The sequence below is a fragment of the Charadrius vociferus genome, unplaced genomic scaffold, assembly GCF_000708025.1.
Source record: "Charadrius vociferus isolate BGI_N301 unplaced genomic scaffold, ASM70802v2 scaffold429, whole genome shotgun sequence".
In the NCBI taxonomy this organism is placed as follows: Eukaryota; Metazoa; Chordata; class Aves; order Charadriiformes; family Charadriidae; genus Charadrius; species Charadrius vociferus.
In genome coordinates, this window is record NW_009650250.1 from 1,615,873 (window position 1) to 1,636,192 (window position 20,320).

The 20,320-nt window shown below is 37.2% G+C and overlaps 1 protein-coding gene across 1 annotated transcript in view; it reads right to left on the bottom strand.

The window, feature by feature from the left end:
* WAPAL (wings apart-like homolog (Drosophila)) overlaps positions 1 to 20,320 on the bottom strand; it is a 68,303-nt gene that overhangs the window by 39,369 nt on the left and 8,614 nt on the right. The window contains exons 2-3 of the mRNA XM_009893028.1: positions 8,741 to 9,790; positions 2,274 to 2,392 (exon numbers count right to left, since the gene is read on the bottom strand). Of these exons, the coding sequence (XP_009891330.1) occupies positions 2,274 to 2,392; positions 8,741 to 9,790 (1,169 nt within the window). The remainder of the gene's footprint in view (positions 1 to 2,273; positions 2,393 to 8,740; positions 9,791 to 20,320) is intronic.

The following is a 20,320-nucleotide window of genomic DNA, read 5'->3' on the forward strand; positions in this document are numbered from 1 at the left end:
TGAGACAGTGAAGAAGTTTCAGAGATTATTTTTTTTAATTCTTATTTTTTTTTTAGATCACTTAGTTATGGTCAGGTTAATACTTTTAGTTCATTTTTTTTTTTTTTAATTCCCAGAATGAAAATTCCATTAAGATGCAACTGGGATTAAGAGCCTATATCTATAGTTTAGGAAGATAATTATAGTGTCTCTACCACAAGAACAAGCTTTACAAGCTTTTTTAGTAAATCCATGTAACAGCCATATGATTAGAGAACATTAAAGTTTAAAATCTGAATCGCAATTACAGCAGTTTCTACTTCTAGGTGTATTATATCACTACAGGGTCAAAAAGACTGTTTAATTCTCACCTTCCCACTTGAATTACCTTTACTCCCAATGGAGACTTTTCTAGAGTTGAAACCATTTTCTCTCATATGGTATGATATTGCTGTAACATTTTTTTCCACGTAATTTCATGGTATATACATTCAAAATTAATTAAAAATTTCCATATAAACCCTCAAGTATTTAAAGAATAAAAATTAAACAAGAAACACATGAAGTGTTACTACAGAATAGTATTTGAAGCAGAGAAATATTTGAACATGCAAAAAATATTGCATATTTACCAGAACACCCACAGCTGTTATGCTGCTTAAAAATACAGCAAAAAAGGTACAGTTAAATTTACATCCCCTGTACTTCCGTTTCTCAGTCTACTGTAACATGTTCACTGACAGGAAGTTGATTTTTAAAAAACAATTATTTAATCAGCAGAAGCTGAGGAACTCTCATCTTCAAGAAATATTATTTCAGTTCTGAGAAGACCCTCCTTACTTATCGATAGCCTAACTTCAAACTCTGGAGGCAGGAGTTAGCAGCGAAGAACTCCCCATTCTGTCCAAAGTCACGAAGCAAAAAGAAGCGGTACTTCCTGTTCAAAAGGGCATTACAACGGACAGTATTTATTGGCCATGTGTCCTCCCAAACGAAAATACTCCCTTGCATGCTTTGAGAAAGAAAACACATTTATTTATTCATTTATTATTTTATGATTGCGTGTGTCCTTCTTCCACACACAAATCCACGTTTTAAAATAGAAAATGATTACATATATCAACACAGCTGGGGAGAAAATAAAATCTTCTAGTTTTGGAAGACCAAAAAAACCTTAAAAAAATACTTCAAGCAAAACTATCATATAACACAAGTAATTAGCTACCTTCGTGTGAAATTTCAGAGTGTGATTTAATTATCTGAATTCTTTAGGAATAACAACAAGGAAAATAATTTAAAAAAAATTCTTAAAACTGTCAGACTGCTGAAAATATTCTGAACACATATAAAAGAGAATTGCTATTACAACATGCAACTGCTGGGTCTTGCAAAACTTATGGAACTCAAAGGGAAAGGAGAAATACAAGCACATTTCCCTCTCCAGGTCCCTCTTTCTCTCATTACACCAGTTCTGGATTGCGACAATGGTGAGACAGCTACTCTCTTCACCAGCAACGGGAACGTGTTATGCAAAAAGCATATGAAAAGGCCTTAAGCGTTAGAAATGGGTATCCTGGATAATCAAGTCATAAAAGCTTCATTTAATGGAGATTACATGGATCCCACTATTGCCAACTTTCACCTAATAGCTAAACACAATCTTTGCTGTATGCACATTTTTAAAAGCCTAAAATTACTGAGTAACCTATAACAAGAGGTAAGATAAACCACACCTAGCATCAACAAAATGAGTAAGCTCCATTCACAGTATGAAAGGGCAAATTCCTACCAAATACTACATTGTTTGGGTATATGGGGGTGGGATCGGAGGGGTACTTTTCTTAACTAAAAGAAAATCTCACTTTTCCACATGGTATAAAGGCGTTCATGCTTATAAAGACCACCCCAATGCCAAATTTGAAGGTTTCAGAAAGGTTCAGTCCTATAATATGATAGAAATTTCCTGGGAGAGTGAAGAAAGAAAGAAAAAACAACCCACAACATTTAATGGTGCTCTGTTTTAAAAATCATCTAGAAGGGAATGCATCTAGGTTGCTCGTTACCGTCGTGCAACCCCAGACCTCCATCTGAGAGGTTAAATTCCCAGTAATCAATAGAAAAATTTTGCACTTGAAGGTTTTACTTTTCCAGATGTAACCTTAAAAGCCAATGAATCATCTCAAGTGCAGATACAAACTGGAACAAAAGCCCCGTTACATTTATAGGACGAAACATCAATACTGAAGAGTTAATTAAAATAAGAACTTTGCCTTGGTTTCAGTGTTATTACTCACCCGCTTTGGCCCACTAAAAATCTTCCTGGTGTTTTCCTTAGATTTATCACCTTGTTTATTTGTGGATTTCTTATTGCCTTCAGGCACACCAGATGCATCCTCTGAAAACTCCAGAAGATCTGTAAAAGGTAAATATAGACATGAAACAACCATATTGGAAGCTGTTGAACTGCTACAGCATTTCTTGCATCTGTCATTTGTACGTGTACAGCTTCTGGAATTATACAATAAACAATCTGCATCAGAAAAATCAGCTTTAAAGCCAAACACAGATCTGGATAGAGCTCAGGTTTACTGACTGGACTGTCATAATGCATAGAAGATACATTACAAGGTACACGGTCACGATTATTACAGCACCTCTTGCCCACTGTGTAAACTTCGAGTTATTATTTCCCATTTTATACTCCTATGAATCCCAGGTTACCTTTTTATACATGCTTACTTATGGCTTACTGCTACAACTCAGAGCAGCAGATGAATTAACCACTACATGGGGTTCTTCAAAGTGTGGGATGAAGAGATTTAGAAGAATATTTCCCACTACGATTAGAGGACCAAAGAAATGATCCTACTTCACTTCTCATGAAGGCAGCCTGTTTATATTTGCTTATTCTGCCACAAACAGTATTAAAAAAATATGGTCATCAGCTCAGAAAGAGTCAGCTAGAAGGAACCGCTGAAACAGCCTTTCAATGTATTCAATACTTGCCTTACCAGTAGTTCCAGAACTCAGTTTTGGACTGTAAAACAGTAATTCACTGATCTAATTAAATTCTTGTTTTTGTTTTGGTTTTTTTTTGTTTTTTTTTTTGATTTAAACTTGTGCTGTATTTGAAGCATTATCCCTTGGAGACCAGCTTATGTTCTTGTACTTGGCACAAACCAGAAGTTACCATAAATTTCAAGACGGAAATAAAGAAAGGCACAGATAAGCACCGTTTCATCTGATAAACAGTTTAAAAAAACAATCTATTCCAGAGAAGCTTCAGCTATTTGAAAACTGCACTGCAAAAATGCGAGGAGGTTGGATTGATTACTCTAATCCCAAATTCACTCACATCCAGTAAACAGGATCGGGCAAGTGCCTAGGTAAGGAGGCAATCAAAAGCACATCAGGCAAGCAAATTTCTAACAGCCTGCACAAGGACACAAAACTTACCTAGTCTGGGGACAGAAGTATTCTTAAAATAAGACTCAAAAGTTTCTTAAATCACACTAAATGTCAATGGGCTTGGCAGCACCAGGGCAGGCCAGAAGCCCACCGCAAGGCACCTACTGGAACCAGCCTCTCACATCCCAGCCCACTGGTTTTCAGTTTAGCTGTACTATGTCAGCACAAGAGCTTAAGAACACAACGTAAACAATCTCTCTGAAAATAACAGACTTTAACAGACATTTTGATAAAATTGGTCTAACAGAAGACAAATATTACAAACCAATTCTCATTAACTTAATTAAAACAAAACTACTTCCAAATCTCTATATAAGTCAACTTAGTTCTTTGCTGGAACTTACCAGTTAAAGGAGTCAAATGAAATTGCTTTGATACACATCCTTACAAATCCAGGAATACTTTTGAAGAACCCAGGCCCTGAATGCAATTCCCAAAGAAAGTCAAACCAAGAGAACTGGACCCTCCTATTGTAGACTAAAAGCTAAAAAGTAACAACTCACTTGACTACAATAATTAGAAACATGCAAGTCACTCGAGAAATGCAAGATGTGTTTTCACCCAGCAAATCAGCACGGTAATTTGTGTCTTGCACTAAGATGTGGAGTGAGTATTGTGGTTAATATTGATTAATAGTGCTCTATATCAACTAAGCCACAATTTTAAAATCATGAAAGTTTGTATGAGTTCTACTCCTATGTGATCCTGAACTATCCTATTTAAATTAGGTAATTTTAAATTCAAGGAAACTTCTTGATAAAAACATTTCAACTCCCACTTACAATAGGATAATTTTGCACTTTTTATATTGCTAGCACATCAAACACCTTTATGATTAGTTTTGTAAGATTATCTGGAATACTTTTGTTTGCTCTTCAAGGCCTTCTAGGTATCCTAAAAGCGCTCTGCATACATCTTACCAGGTGTTCAAATCTAAACTAAATAGGGTGTGGGGGAGAAGTCTTTTGTTAACATTAACTGGGCCAGGAGACGACATAAGTAGTTTGGTAAGCAGTGACACTAATGAAGCTTGTTTTCCACTGACTCTCTCTTGTATGGATGTTTCCCCCGCACCCCCACTCAAGAAAAGATGAGCATGTTGACCTTTTCCTCAATATGGGAGCATGTAAGGCCTTTTCTCCTCTATCCAACCATTTTCAAGGCATTTATAATCTTTGAGATAATTTGCCTGTCTCAGCTAAAATTGGAAAGATATTCAAAGACCAACTAGAAGGCACCGCCACAGTAAGTTTCCTGGGGAAAAACAACTCAGTTCTGTTTTAGTGCCTGAGGGTAATTCTGCAGAAGATTTTGAAGTCCAAACAGGACTCTGCCTTTGAGGACTCTGATGTACTCTTAACTGGCTAAAAATATTTACCCAATTAAGGTGAGTCAGTTTTTGAGGAGAGGCAAAAGAAGAAAAAAAAAATAGGGCAAGTTTGCTCACCAGAAATGAAGAGTGCTAGATGCAGATACATAAAAGCTATTTTATTGTACAAAAAGATTATAGGAATCCCACCTTGATCACTGAAAGCAAAATGAATGCATGACACAAAGGTTAAGTTGGATATTAGAACTGATTTACAAAGCAAAAGGCTAAGCTGCAATACTTACACTGCAATAACAGGATAACTGCTCCTATAATTTAAATCAAGAATACTGTAGCTCATCATTCCTATATTGCTTATGAGATATATAGTGAAGAAGGAGGTGAACCAAATAAAAATAAGCACGTTAGGATAGATCTTCATCCCTTCTTTTAGCAGAAGGTTTCAGGGCTCTATCCTGTTTATGTCAATCTACATAGAGATATGGGAATGTTTAATTTTAGTCAACATTTTTTTTTTTTATGCCTGCCACTTTCTGTAATAATTTTATTGTCATTGGCCAAAATGAAATGTAGTATACCAAGCGTTAACAAGGTGTCCCAGTTGAACAGGTGGGAAATAAAGCATTCTGAGTCTACAAGCTCAGAAGTTAAATATATTAGAAATCTTTGCAACCACTGACAACCATGGTAGGATCTTTAGAAAAAGAAAGAAACAAACTGATAGAACAGTTATTTCCAGAAGTACAACACCTTCCCAAAGACACAGGTTTGCTCTTCAAAACTGAAGCTTAAAGTTATTTTTGGTTAAGCCTTACTATACCTTGGTGCATCCCACGAGTAAGAAACCAAGGAAATGAGGGAGGAGACCTGCACGGATGAGCAAGGAGCTTCTGGAAAAACTCAAATGGAAGAAGAAAGTTTATAGAGGGTGGAAAAAGGGATGAATGAATATAGGAACGTTGTCAAAGTATGCAGGGATGCAACGAGGAAGGCTAAGGCCCACTTGGAATTAAAACTGGCAAGGGATGTCAAGGACAACAAGAAGGGATCTGTCAAGTACATCAGTAGCAAAAGGAAGACTAGGGAAAATGTGGGCACACTGCTGAATGAGCTGGGTGCCTGGGGATGCAGGATGCAGAGAAGGTGGAGTTACTGAAGGCCTTCTTTGCTTCAGTCTGTGAACAGTATCTAGGAATTTAAAAGCCAGAGCATCTCAAGGTTTGGGGTTTTTTTTTAATTTTTTTTTTTGCCTTTGTTTGTGTTTTTTGGTGTTTTTTAACCATTTCAGCAGAAAAGCCTACCATACAAGTAAACAACACAAAAAATACCTCAGTGAAAGACAGTCTAACTAAAATTGATTCTACTTCGCATTCTTTCCTGCACTAGCAATAATATTGTCCATCTAGTCCTTAGTGCTTCCCTAAATTTCACTTGCAGAAACATTTAAATATGTATTATTAAACTTATTTTCCCTCAACTGTGAGCTACTAGACTGGAAGAAATAGTCCATTTCCAGTTCAGTCAGAAAATCTTTGCATGACATTTTATACCAAGATTCTAAAATATGCTTCATAAAAGTAGGCCTAGGTTATGGTAAGTAAGCAAATCAGTATTACGGCAAAAAATTTTGTAAGACTGTAACAGAAAGCATCGTATTTCTTGAAAAACTGACTATGCCATATAACATTCTTTGCACATGGAATGTCAAAATCAGTCTTAGGAATTTCCGGGGCTGCAATTCAGAAAGGCAATCTGACATCTCACCTGTCAACCTGGAACGGGAACATTGGATTTTTATCTGTGGATTTATGCATTAGTACAAAAGAGAACAGCGCACAGAACTCAGGTAGCATTAGGACCTCTCAGTACTGTTCGTAGCTTCATGAAAAAGTTTTATTGCACAAGATGTTCTGAAAGCTTTTTCTGAGGCTTGGATTCAAAACTGGCATTTTCCATGGACACATAAATCACATTTTTTCAGTATGTAAAGATGATACCTCAAGGCAGTGTCACGTATTTTACCACAAACTTCAGGCTGAGATGCAGAAGTCCTTGATAAATTCTCAGACTCAGCATCATTATATATAAGGACCTTAATATGGCTATACTGAGTGATTACGATGCTCAAAATTGTCAAAGGTCTGAGAGAAGAGAGCATGAAATACATCAAGGAGTCATACAAATTTTAGGGCAACAACTGACTCCCTATTTTTATAATCCCTACTACAGGATTGAACTAGGGAATGTGCTGCAACTTAGGAAAATAACTTCATGTCACGCTTTCAATTTTCTGAAGAAAATAATGGAAGTCAAATCTCACCTGGCTACAGCAGCACAAAACAGGAATCAAATGAGCAAAGGAGATGGAAAATAGAGGAAGGGTCTCTCAGCAGGGGCACCGAGAGGTAGTTCTTACCTTAGAAGTGGAAAAGCACACTAAGAAACTAACAAAACACAAATTTACATCTACCTGTGCCATGGGAATCTCTTAGGAAAATATTTCAGACAAAATCTGATACCTCAGAGTATAATGGCCTCCTTGGTAAAGGTAGTGCTGAATGCAAACTGTAGATACTTTGAGACTCCAAAGGACAGCAGCTGAAAGGATTATTTGATGGATCAGCATCTCAGCTGCATTAACTGTGTAAGCGACTTTTTTTTTCCCTTGGAATAAATGGCTGAACAAAGACTCGACAGAGAAAGCAACTCAGATGGAGTATTTCATAAGCAGCCCTTTAAGTTAAACCCATTTTCAAAAGAAGCCGGAAAGCAAGTGTCCCATCGTAATTAAATTTTATGAAAACAAATCAAGAGATTTTTTTGTTTGAAAACACAAATCTTCTCATATAATATCAGTATCAATTTGGGCCTTTTAGAATTTACAAAAAAACTTAGCAGTTACATTTACCTTTGATTAAAAGGCTTACAAGACAATTTTGGTTTTAGAGACCGCTATAATTAGAACAGAGAAATAAACATTTTTTCTTACGAAATTTTATTTCTGGATTATATTAGCAAAAGCTATTTGTAGGAAAAAACAGCTTCTCCAACATTTGCACGGCTAGACTTGAGTCCTCCCCTCTCCCCATCACAATGAAATACATCTTGCCAAAGTCTTAAAAATTAATAACTTCGGTGAATGGATAAAAACCTGCTCATGCTTCATGCTCCAAAATGGAGGACCAAAAAGTTCCCTAGAACAGCAGCAGTGTTTTGAAATACTTACTCCAACATGCATGATTCTTTGGCATTAGACTTTTTCAAAGAGAAAAAGCTGAAAGAAATCTTTCAAAGTTATTCCTTTTCTTCTTCACCAACACACCTCAACCTTAACCAAAGTCATTACGTGGGACCCAACCAACCACCAAGCAAGTCTAAAGCACTCAAACACCAGAACGTGCTCAGCAAACTCTGTGTGAAAAGTTTTACTCGTGTGTGTGCACGTACACTCAAAGTCAGCCACCTGACTGGCACTCAATGGGTCCCCACAGCCCCTCCCTTGAGCCGCGCATCCTCGGATAAGATGGAACTTGAGAAAGGCCCAAACTGTTTACAAACGCATTCAAAAGCACAAAAAGAAAAAAAAGATACTTCACATGTCTGAGAGCTACTCAAATTTCCACAATCAGGTCTGTAATTCTGGGCTGATGTGGAGCTTCTGTGGTAAGATATGTGCCTTTCAGGCATAGGTACTGTACACTCAACACACCAAAAAAGTAAGAATCTTCTGTTCAAAAAGAAAAAACCTCTACTTCTGGCAAAAGATCAAGGGGTACAAAACATACTTCAAAATAGCTGTGAAACACCAGACAGGACCACAGCAGAAAGAAGCACATTTAACTTTTACATTTTCAAATCAGTAATACCATTCAACAATCTCCTAGGTACGCTGCAGAAAGAACAAAACATAAAGGTCAACTGAATTTAGATGTTAAGCACGCATTCCAGAAGAGTTCTGCTTACCTGCATTTGTACTGAGCTGGCTATCCTGGGAACAGTTTTCATTGCTGTCAGAGGTTGACTGTAGTGAAGAAGACGGTGCAGTTCTACTTCGTTTTTTGTTGGCTTTCCTTTCTGCTACCTGCCACTCTTCGTCTTCATCCTCGCTTTCACTCAAGTCATCAAACCCAAAGTACTTGATTTTGTAATTGGAACTCCCAGAACTTCTAGAGGCGCCTTCATCTCCCCCTCCCTCATCTTGATCATCAAACCCAAAAAATTCTAATTTGACATCCTTTTTGGATTTGGTATTGCTTGGTCGAAACCTGGTTGTAGTTTTTGTAGTAGCAATGTCTGCTTTTTTCCTCAAGCGTCCAGCTTCTCCCAAGTCAGTAGGGGCTGCTGTGGTGAATTCATCAATTCGTTCCATGGTATCCTGTATAGTAACATTGCAAACCGACAAGCAAGATGGATGTAGAACAGTGTAGTCTCTAGTCCGTCCAACTGTCCCTCTAAAACTGGTCCCGCTACTCAAAGAAACTTTTTTTGCTGGGTTCAGACCATCATTATTTGACTCATTGTTTGCTTTGGATAAAGACTGACTAGTGCCATCCATTAGCTTGTCAAAATTTGTTGCCCCCTGCGGTTTTGCTTTGTTGGATCGACAGTATGTCCTACAGTTGCTTGGCCTAGGAATAGTTTGCACAAGTTCTTCACTAATGGCTTCCTTTGGATTTTCAGCATCTTCTTTATCACCCTCCTCATCCTTGCTCTTCATCTCTGAGAGATGTTCATTGTCAAAATCTAATATATACTCTCCAGTTCTGGTATCTTCAGTTTCATCCTCCCATTCGTACAAGTGAGTTCTTAATGGCCCCTTCGTCTGAGATGTTTCTGATAGAGAGTCGGCTGTTTTTCCAATGTGGGAGTCCCAAGAATCAGGCAAGATCTTGGTTTCAATGTTGTATCCTGAAGTGTCTGTAGTTTCAGCATTGGTTTTGTTACCGTCTTCAGCATTCTCATAGATGAAATGACTGTTCTTCTCATTATCTTCATTTAAATTCTGTATTTTATCTACAAGAAAAGATAAATTTATTACTAAAAAGCATTATAAAAAAAAAGTAATCACCCTTGTGGACATCTTTGAAAAGTCACAACGTAACAGCAAATATTCAGTCTTCTATGACAAAGAACATTAAAGAGGTCCTTATCCTCCTGGTTTACAGTTTTTAAGCCTTCCAGTTTAAAATTTTTGGTATAAAAAAAACCTTCTCACCATTTCTAGAAAAAATATACACTAACTCGAAATAAGCGCCACTTTGAAAGCATGCACATAATGAAAAAAATACCAAATCCTAATTACAACCACTTATCTATACAACCTACACAAAAAAAAGGAGTCTGCAGTGAAATTTTCAGTGAAGTCAATCACCATTCAATGTTTCACACACAAGTGACTGACAGGGAATAATCAGAGATAAAGAGCTATTATAAAGTATCTTCTAACTATGTAATAAAAATTGTCCTTCCTGTACATCGGTTGTGCTGTGTTTATTGTTATGTAAACATCTCCCCCAGTCCTTGTTTAGATCAAGCTATTGCAACTACACTAGTGTTTCAAATGAAAGTTTTGCGATACAGGTTTTAGTGTCTGATTTACTTCAGGTGCCCTACTTTAAGCACTTTTTGCTTTTGCACAGAACTTGAACAGGTAATACCATTGGAAACACAAAACGCGTATGAATCAATGAATTAGCTAAGTCTGCACGGATTCATTTTTAATACTACAAGATGAATTATAGTAACCTACTGTAGTCAGGAAAGGGGATGCATGGGCAGGTTACAGCTGCTCCTGCAGATACTCCTGGTCTAAGAACTAGATAGTAGTGAGGCATCACCACAGCAGAAATGAGAACCAGCACGGGCCACAGAACCTACCGATGAGGTCGAGTAAATTTGCTGAACGTTATCCTGTAATTCATTTCCTAATGCAGTAACTGTAGAGCTACCAAAAACAGTGAAAGTAATCCACTAACATATCTGTACTAAAAATGCTACAGTCCTTGTTACAAACTGTATCAGAAGTTTTGATCAGTGTATCCTGGACAGAACGGCACACAACCTCAGCAACTTTTATTTTATTTTGCTGCTTCAAATTAAAATAGTTGGACTTCCAGAAAAAATACAAAAGGTGCAAATCTCAGAGTTTTAAATTAAATCACTTCTCAAATGCAGGTTTTCACAACGGACATCTACAGATCTGAAGAAGAGCTGCTACCAAAAGTTAGTCTTACACTTCTCCAACCCATAGCCACACTTGCATCTTACGCTGTCAAAGAGAACAAACGCCACTGTAAGAAATCAGTTCTTGTAAGGTTTGTTTCCAGCTGACCAATAGTAATGCCAGGAAAGACAGTACTAAGTCTTCCACGTGTTGTCCTCTAGACTGGTACAGGAACCATTCCCTTTGATTTCCCTGAGTACCAACAAAAGCTCGGTGGATTTGGTACTAGAGTTTCATGAAGATTGCATCCGCATCTGCCATACTCTGTTGTTGCACCTCACACGCACACAAAGATACCCAGAAATACAAGTGTGTTATTTCCTGGAAACAAGACGAGCAGAAATTTCTTTGAAATTTCTGAGACAGTACAAGCAAACCCAGGAACCAAGGTGTCAACCGTTACTATCAACACTCGCTGTACTGGCTGCCTGGCCAGGAGAAGGAAGATAAGAAGTCTGACTAGAATGCAGAAGACCCTGACGCATGGAAGAGTAGCACATGATGAGATAAAGTGGAGAAACAGAAGCAACTGGGACAGTGACAAGTAGAAAAAAAATAAAATCCTAGAAGAGAAGTTGCTTAGAAGACACAAACACAGAATGCTACAGTAATAAAAGAGGTTCCACTGGCAGAGTGCAACCCCTAAGGTTCAAATTCGTTAGGCAGCAAACGCTTCCTAAACTCACCAGTAAAATGAAGGCTTTAACATCCTTTAGCACTAGTCCTGACTGCATTAATCTTCCTCAGCTACCATTTTCCCAAGTGGCACAGAAGTTGCATAGCACTGACCGAAAGGTTTCAACCTTCCGCATGAGGAAAATGAGCACCAGTACTGTTCCAGGGGTTTTTGTTCATTTGTGTTCAAATTAAAACAGCATCATCTAAATGCCATCCTTGCACATATGGTTTATAAAAGAACTTTTAAGGTGCAAGCAGACGATTCTAGTGAAAGAAAGACTACCAAGTCAAGTTTTGCAGGAAATTGGTTTAATCCTAGCTGAAATTCCTCAGGCAGGCAAGACAAGTAATATCTTGTGAACTGCATCTAAGCTTTCTGGGAGCCCAGCTGAGGTCTGTCATAGACATTTACATACTCAGCTAGAAATAAAAAAAAAAACCTCTTCACAGAATATATCAAATGCAAAACTAAATTCCCCAAAGAACATCAGTCCTAGCCATCTCAGTGATGGAATCTTGTTTAATCTTTTCCAGTATCAATACATTATACAAGAATCTTGTTATTCCCATTTCAGTCTCACGCTTGTGATAATCTAAGGGGCCCAACCAAAATTAATCAAAGAGTGAGTTTGACAGTGTACAATATGTTCCTTCCCCCCCATATGTTTAATATTATTGTGCAATTAAAGACTACCATAATACTTAGGGATGAAAACCAGCAAATTAAACTCAAAACATTTTCAGGCTTTCTCGCTAAAATACACTATTTTGTAGCCTCACCACTACTGTCTGTATCTGAGTGCATATTTACTTGAATTAATAAAGTCTAAGCAACATTTAAAATACGCCTGTCTTGGCTTACTAAACAATACTACTTCACTGAAGCCTTAGGAAGAAGTTTCATTATGTGTATCCGGAAAGGGCACAGTTTTCCTGTCCTAAGGAATTCTGGGATTTTTAAAAAGATGTATTTCATACCAGGACCAACTCAAATCTCATCTTCCCAGGGAAGGAATGGAATACATGCATGTGTATGCATATTACAACCCAAGAGTCAAATAATTCAGGAATCTGTTTTGAGATGAAAAAAAGCTGAAATTTAATTTTACATTGTCTTAGCTTGAATCATTATCATCTCAGTTATAGTTTGTACTCCCAAGCAGAAAGGATGATCAACACATCAAGCCTGGAAAACAGATCAAATGAGGCCAAAGAGATATAAAAATATATATAGCTCATACACATCAGTAGCATTGACAAAAAATCAATGGAAAAAATTACCAAGGATTCTCTCTCCAAAGAAATGTCAATCAACAATTCTGAAAATGGTTGGGGTTTTTTGTTTGGTGGGTTGCTTTTTTTAAACACTCTGCTACCAGTACATCACAAAAATCCTGACTAGCCTATAACACATGCTTTCATATACGTTGTTGTAAAACTCCTGATTTTTAATACACAAAATGTAAAGATATTCACAGAGTGCATATTTAAATCTTTCACTTAATATCACTTAATCTAAACCAAACTCCCTGAATTCTTCTGTTCATTCATCAGTTCGAAGCAACGACTAGCAGTTGAAACCACTTTACTTTTTCAGTCCCTTGCCAGGAAGTTACTCTGTCAGTAACCAAGAGCTAAAGCCATCATCTACTAGGTCTTTATAGGAAAGATGATCCTTATGACACTTATATCAACTACAGGGCTGTTTATATTTAAAAAACATGCATTAGACATTTCACCAAGGAATAATAAATCCAAACAGATAACTAAATTCACTCTTACTGAAAATATTCATTTTGATGATGTAGTTACATACACTGAAAAACTATTCTACAAATTGTTCTAGAATATTTTAGAACACGCTAAAATTAGCCTAATACTTGTAGGACTCTGAGCAAGCAACACAGTCCCATCTAGTTGTCTGTGACCTATTAAGGGAACAAAACGTTCTATTCTTTTATTGCAGCAGCCTCATTTGGACAAACTGAAGCATCAGTTGAGAGATGCATCATGACAAGAACAATCCTTCTTCCCATCTATTTTCTCCATTTCAATTTTTCTGTACTTGCTGCACTGAGGTTGTTACATTTTTTCTTCCCAGAGTGGCTCCTATTGTCATCTCCAATTTCACACTTACCCAGCCTGACTGCTCTTCTCGTGCTCCTTCCCAACAGTTCCAAGTACGAAACTGAAGAAACTGAGCTAGCTATTAATTCCTCACTGCCAGTCTCCACCACCAAAAACATACAGATACTTCAAGGCATTAGTATACCTGCGTATTAGTAAAATTTGATCAGACTGGGTTACGGCAGTGGCACCACACATCTGGTCCGTCCAGCCTTGAATTCATTGTTTCCCTTTCTCTATAAATGTGAGTAAAACCACCTTCTCCAGCCAGCTCAGCCAACTAAGAAATAACAAATCCATCCTATCCCAGTCAAACAGCTTTACTGATGCTTGGTTTACTACCCTTCCAAGAAATGATCTTAAAAGCTAAACATTCCTTATTAACAGCTCTTTCTGTTCCCACATTAGGACTTCTGTTGCCTTTGTATACGCTATGCATAGTTTTAAGTATGTGCATAACCAACTTAAAATTTTGAGTTGTTTCTGAAGAGACTCCACAAGTCTCAACAAATGTTACATCTCACTTTTCGCTCTCAGCTAGTAATTTAATACAGCATACTAAGTTACACCTAAACAGCAAATGAGTGGCAGTTAACCTACCCCTTCATTTTGCACCTATCAGACACAAAAATTTCACCGAGTAATTCACAAGTCTTAGTAACTGCAGTGGGGAGGTTTGTCCATCTCCAATAATAAGCAGGGCCGATGGAAAATGTAACCAATAAACCGCTTACCGTACACCAGGTAGAAAGTCTGGCTTTAAAACTGGATCATCATAATGCATTAGTGGAAAAATAAGCAGTGACTTCCTTGAAGGATACTTTGTCAAGCCACTGTTTTCATCTCATCGGTAGGCCAAGAGCTGTCAGACTGAAGCTTCTATACCAGAAGTTACTGCAAATCACTTGCTAATTGCCCAAAGGTGTACAATACCAGTAATTCTGACAAATATAGTAATTTTTAAAATCAAGGTTATCTGTAATAACTATTACAGCAGAAGCTAGCAAGACTATAGGAAACACAACAATTTTGTTTACAAATACAGAAAGCAGAGAGAAAATATGAGAAAATGAACTAATTTTGTATTATTACATATTCTGCAGTTCAAAAGAGGCATGCAATTTCTCCTCCCAATTTTAACTGCAATTGAGCTCTTTCAGGGCTCAAATACCAGAATAAGTCTCCCAAGTAATTTCCGATGAGCAATAGCATATAACTATATAATCCGCCAGGTACTAACACAGTATTCCCAAGAACCGTAACAAACTTCTGTAGTAATCATGACTTGTTTTCTGTTTAAATCTCTAGAATTTAACTACCAGAGTATGAAAGAATCCATCTGACTGGCAGGTCTAAATTAAACATTAACTGATAAAGAAAAACACTCACACTTTTATACATACCTTGTCTTAATTTTCTGCTCTAGTTTATGTCACTAGCAAGATAGGGATGTCATAAGTATTGCTGATGAAAAAAAAAAAAAAAAAAAGTGAAACTTCTTCTCTTTCCCATCAAACACATCGAGATGTTTTCATACACACAGAGATGCACAGGACCAAACTCCACAAAGTTATACTTAAGTGATTACGATGATTATTGTCCCGAGTAACCTTTGTAACATGACCACTAGAGACAAAAATTCAAGTTCATATACTGCAATATATTCAATTTATATAAGATAATAGTTTATACTCCTCCAAATATATGAAAACATTCAAACAGCATGAATGTAACCAAGTTTTCAAAAGCCCACTGCTTTTCAATAATAAACCTTTGCTTTTTCAATAAAAAACCTTTAAACATTAAACAAATGTGCATCTAGACTTATTATATAATTTAGACTAGATGGATATAAAGAAAATATTCTGTTCATATCCTTTTTAAAAATACATATTTCATATAAGCACTCGCTTATCAGACAGAACAAATGCTATTCAATATGTCCAATAAAACAGAAAATGCCTTGTGGCTACCACGAGTAGCCACAGTGGGATCACCCCTTGCCTTTTCATTTTTAACATCATGTACAAAAGGAAAAATGCAATTCCAGCCTTTTTTTTATTTTTTAAAGATTAAAAAAAGAAAGAAATGCATTTCCTTTAGAGATAAGACACCTACACCCTTCAGTTGGACATCTGATAATTTTGACATTAAGATGTCTCAGATTTCAACTTCATATTTTCATTAAGTACCCAGAACACATCTCAACCTTATTATAAAAAGTGTTGCTTGTTAAGAAACTAATGTCTACCTGAAAAATGTGCTCCCAAATAGCCCTCAGATGGGTTACTATTTCTTCACTGTGCTGTATTAGAAGGAATATCTATCTCCCCACCCACAAAACATCTAGTTCCATCACAGTAATAATAAAAGACACCACACCATGATAGGCTTGTTGAGACAGTGAAAGGTCTAAAAAAATTGCAAGGCTTTCAGAAACTACCAGAGTGAAGAGTCACTTTTTTCTTTTCCCTCACTTGTACGCCATCCATAAAATACACATTTTAAACTGAATGTTACAAAGAAAACAAGGCAAGTTACTAATAGAAGATAGAAAGACACCTTCCAACGGGCTTCTTACCTTTGATCTTTAGCTATATATATAGTCTTAAAGAACAAAAAAGTGAAGGCAAATAGTTTTTCCAAAGCAAAAGACACACTAGACCAGTTGAGCAGGACCTCTAGTACTAATTCAAGCTGCCTTCTAGCACAGGCAGTGAACGTTACAAGAGGACTCTAAGGAATCCCCTATTCACCTGGCTCAAAAAACTTCACTTCTGCATTGATGATGAAGTAAGAAAAAGAAGTTGGTAGAAGAACCGAGAAAGAGACCATATGGCAATTTATCTCCACAACCAGCTAAGTGATTCCAGTGACTTTATATTGTATACAAAATAGCAAAGAAACCGAGAAAAATGCATAAAGGTTCTAAAAATGCAAAAATATGATTAATCCTAAACCTGACTTTTGACCATCCCCCACTGGCTGGAGTGGTGTGGAACACCTTCATTACTTCTGCGTCACCTTTGGTAGTGACAAGTACACATAAGGGGAAGTTATGGTACAAGCAACAGAGCTATGACAGCCACTGACCCACAGCATCTGGAAGTACAAGGCAGCTTTCTGTGAAACAAGTGAGCATGATGTCCGGACCTAGAAAAAAGCACCAAGACACCAAGAGGAACAAGCAAAAACCAGCTGTATTACCTACAGCTGCATCAGGCCAGCAGAGTCCAGAGTGGCCAGGAAAAGGTGCCTATTATGAGAAAGAGTTCAATGAGTAATTAACACAAAGTTTTCCTACTGGTGATTTTGAAAAGAGATACAGGTAGAGAATACTAGAAACTACCTGAAAGTACCTGGGGAGAAGGGAAGAGAAAGCAAATGTCTGGGGGACAACAGGAGCTTAAGAGGTTGCACAAGTGGTCCCAGGAGCCTGGAGTGTTTTCCCAGGATTTGTTATACATCTTGCCAGAGTTGCTCTGTTTTGTCAAGCTAGAGCTACTTATCTTTTTGCCTGGACAGCTTCACAGATTCCTCAGATAATTTTTTAGACAGATGAAACTGGTATTTTCTCATGTCATCACCGATGACATACTAGAATATTTACAGTAATGAAGTTACATTGATATGATTGACTGATCACCAGGTGTTACATTTTTAACATTTGGGCACACATTACAAGAACCATCCTCATTCCTGCGCAAGGTTCACCATAATGGAATTTACTGTTGCGTGAACTCAAACTTGGTCAAAACCTGCCCCAGGCAGGGTCTAAAAGCAATGAGCAGGTTAATGCAGAAAAGGGAAGCCATAAAAACAACTCTTATCATTTCTCACAGGAGACAAAGTTTGATAGAGCCTTCTTACTTGAAGAGGAAACACTGAAGTTTGGAGAAGAGGTAACACAACTACCGAAGCTGCAAGAGTTAACAATTTCATACTGATCATTAGGGTACGGCACATAGCAAGACGGAATCCAAACCAAAGTGATGGGAAAAAGTCCTTTAGGAAACCCAAATGCTCCTCTTCTCAACAACAACAAAAAAAAATCATAATCCAAAGCAACCATCAAGAAACATATCCTCCAGTTTAGTTCCCATTTCAATTTTATTTCATTTCCATGTAACTTACAAGACTAAGTTGTTCAGCTTTAAGTCTGAAAACATCATTTTCAGCTCCACAAAAATCAAATGATCATTAACAGTCTAACATTAATTGCCTAAAGTCAAATACCATATGCTTTTAACAGTTCAGTGATAGAGCTGCAAAACCTTATTTGCTGTATTTAAGTTACTGCACAAAGCAGTTTCTTGGGCTGTGAGAGCAATGTCTCTTAATGTAAATTTCTGTCCTGAACAGACCTGGAGCTCACAGAACAAACAAAACTCGTTGCCCCATAACTCAACCTCCACCCCCAACCACCTCCTCAACACCAACCTGTTTGACTGGGCAGGAGACAGCACATACTGCAGATCATGCGCAGCAACATGTGCTGGCTAGCCAGCTTGCTGTTGCCTTTTCAAAATGGATTAGGGACCCAGTTATAACCGCATTTTCCTTACCAGCGTGCAGATAAGAGAGAGGTAAGGGAACAGATGAATCAATTCAACTCAGTTTTTCACTCCACCATTTTTCATGACACTTGAAATAGCACTGTATCTTTGAAATCTCTTCTTACCACTCAAAGCTTGATCAAAACTGGTTAACAAGTAAAAACATCATTAGGAAATTGAAGAAAACAAAAGGACAGTCAATATTAACCTTGTAATGCTAAGAAAATGTGCTAAGATGTCAAAATATGACTTAGGCAAAATAATGCTTATTTTCTCTATTTACTCATGGAAGAGTTGCCAGTATTAAATGTTAGCTCTACTAACTTGAACTCCAGGTTAGTCTTCTCTCATTTATAGCCATTCTTGATGAATGCTAACCAAAGCATCCTCCAAGCTACTAAAAAAGACATATTGCCTTCTATAGCTTTTGAAGCATGAAACCTCATGCTCCTTTATTGCTGTGTAACTAGATGTAGAAGCCTTCATTTTAACACCAAAAGGAGCGATTCAATTATTATACACAGGAAACAAATCTACAAACTTAAACTAAGTTTCTTTTAGTATTAGCCACACAAATTCACAGAATTCATTGTGAATGTATGAATAATATTAAAGTTAGTTAGAAGCAATGAAATCTTTAAAAGGGCAGGCAGATGGCATAATGCCAATTTCATATCCCTCTAAATTTCTCTTCAAATAGACACCTGACTACCCAGACAGATGTCAAAGCAAGAAAATGAAACATCAAGGAAAGGACAGAAGTAAGATTTAAGAAAAAAAAAAAAAAGCATATGCAGGGCCTTCAGATCCCTCCAGCTACTGAGAGCACAAATAGTAACAGGCCACAGCTCATGAACAGACCACTGACACAGGATGTAGGAAACAGCTTGTTAAGCTCATTATGAGCTACAGCTCTGCCCGATGTTCCTGACCACTCGGAAACATTTATTATGGCTCCATTACACCATCTCCAACGTTCCCAAGCATAAAGCTACATCACTTTACAACCTGAAGCTGACCAAACTAAAGGGAAAGACAGATCTTTACCAGGTGCTTGTATCAGTCTTCATTTCTGGGAAGAGAGGCCAAATGAGACATACACACAATGTCTTCTCTGGTTTGGACAGAAAACCAGTAACTAAAGAGAAGCCATGCTTTTTTCCAAATAAGAAAAATTTCATTATAGTTTCTATCTTTTACTCTACATTGGAAATGAAATGGTTTGGTTGGGAAGGAGAAAAAGCTACAGACTAAACTCGTCTGATCCATTTTCTGCCTATGACTGAACAGCTGGGAAACACAGAAAAAAAATCTTAGGGATATAAAACACACAATTCTAACAAATGGTCAAAATTTCCTAAGATCCCTCATTAGCCGTTGATGCCCACAAGATCTTGAAAAGCAGTGCCTGTTAGCAGGCCTAAACAGAAAATAAGAAGCACAAGAGTCTCAGAACATTACTCTCATGACCAGTTTCATAGTTGACAATCACTAAAATAGCTAAAATTATAGAACCACCACATCCACAGCTATGATTACCAATTCTTAAGTAATTCTGGTTCTTAACTCTTGTTGAATCGAATTCCCAACCAGTTTGCATGCAGGTTGGATAAACACTGCTTGCCTCTTTGCAGACAGTTTAGGTGGCAGCTTCTTTTGCAGACAAATTCCACAGAAAATCCTAAATGATGAGATTTAATTCACTGCCATCACAGAACTATTTTCCTTAAGAATAGTTTGCTTTACTTGTTTGCTTCACAGCATCCTGAATATCAAAATTCTAAGGCAATTTATATGAAAAGTTTGAATTTATCATTTAAGGCTATGTACAAAACAAGTTCTCAATCACATTATATCTCTTCATTTCACTTAGATTAGCTATTCTTCCAAACATACAGCTTGTGAGACAGAATACACCTTTTCTTCTCTCAAATCACCTAGATCCAGCCTTTCAGTTTG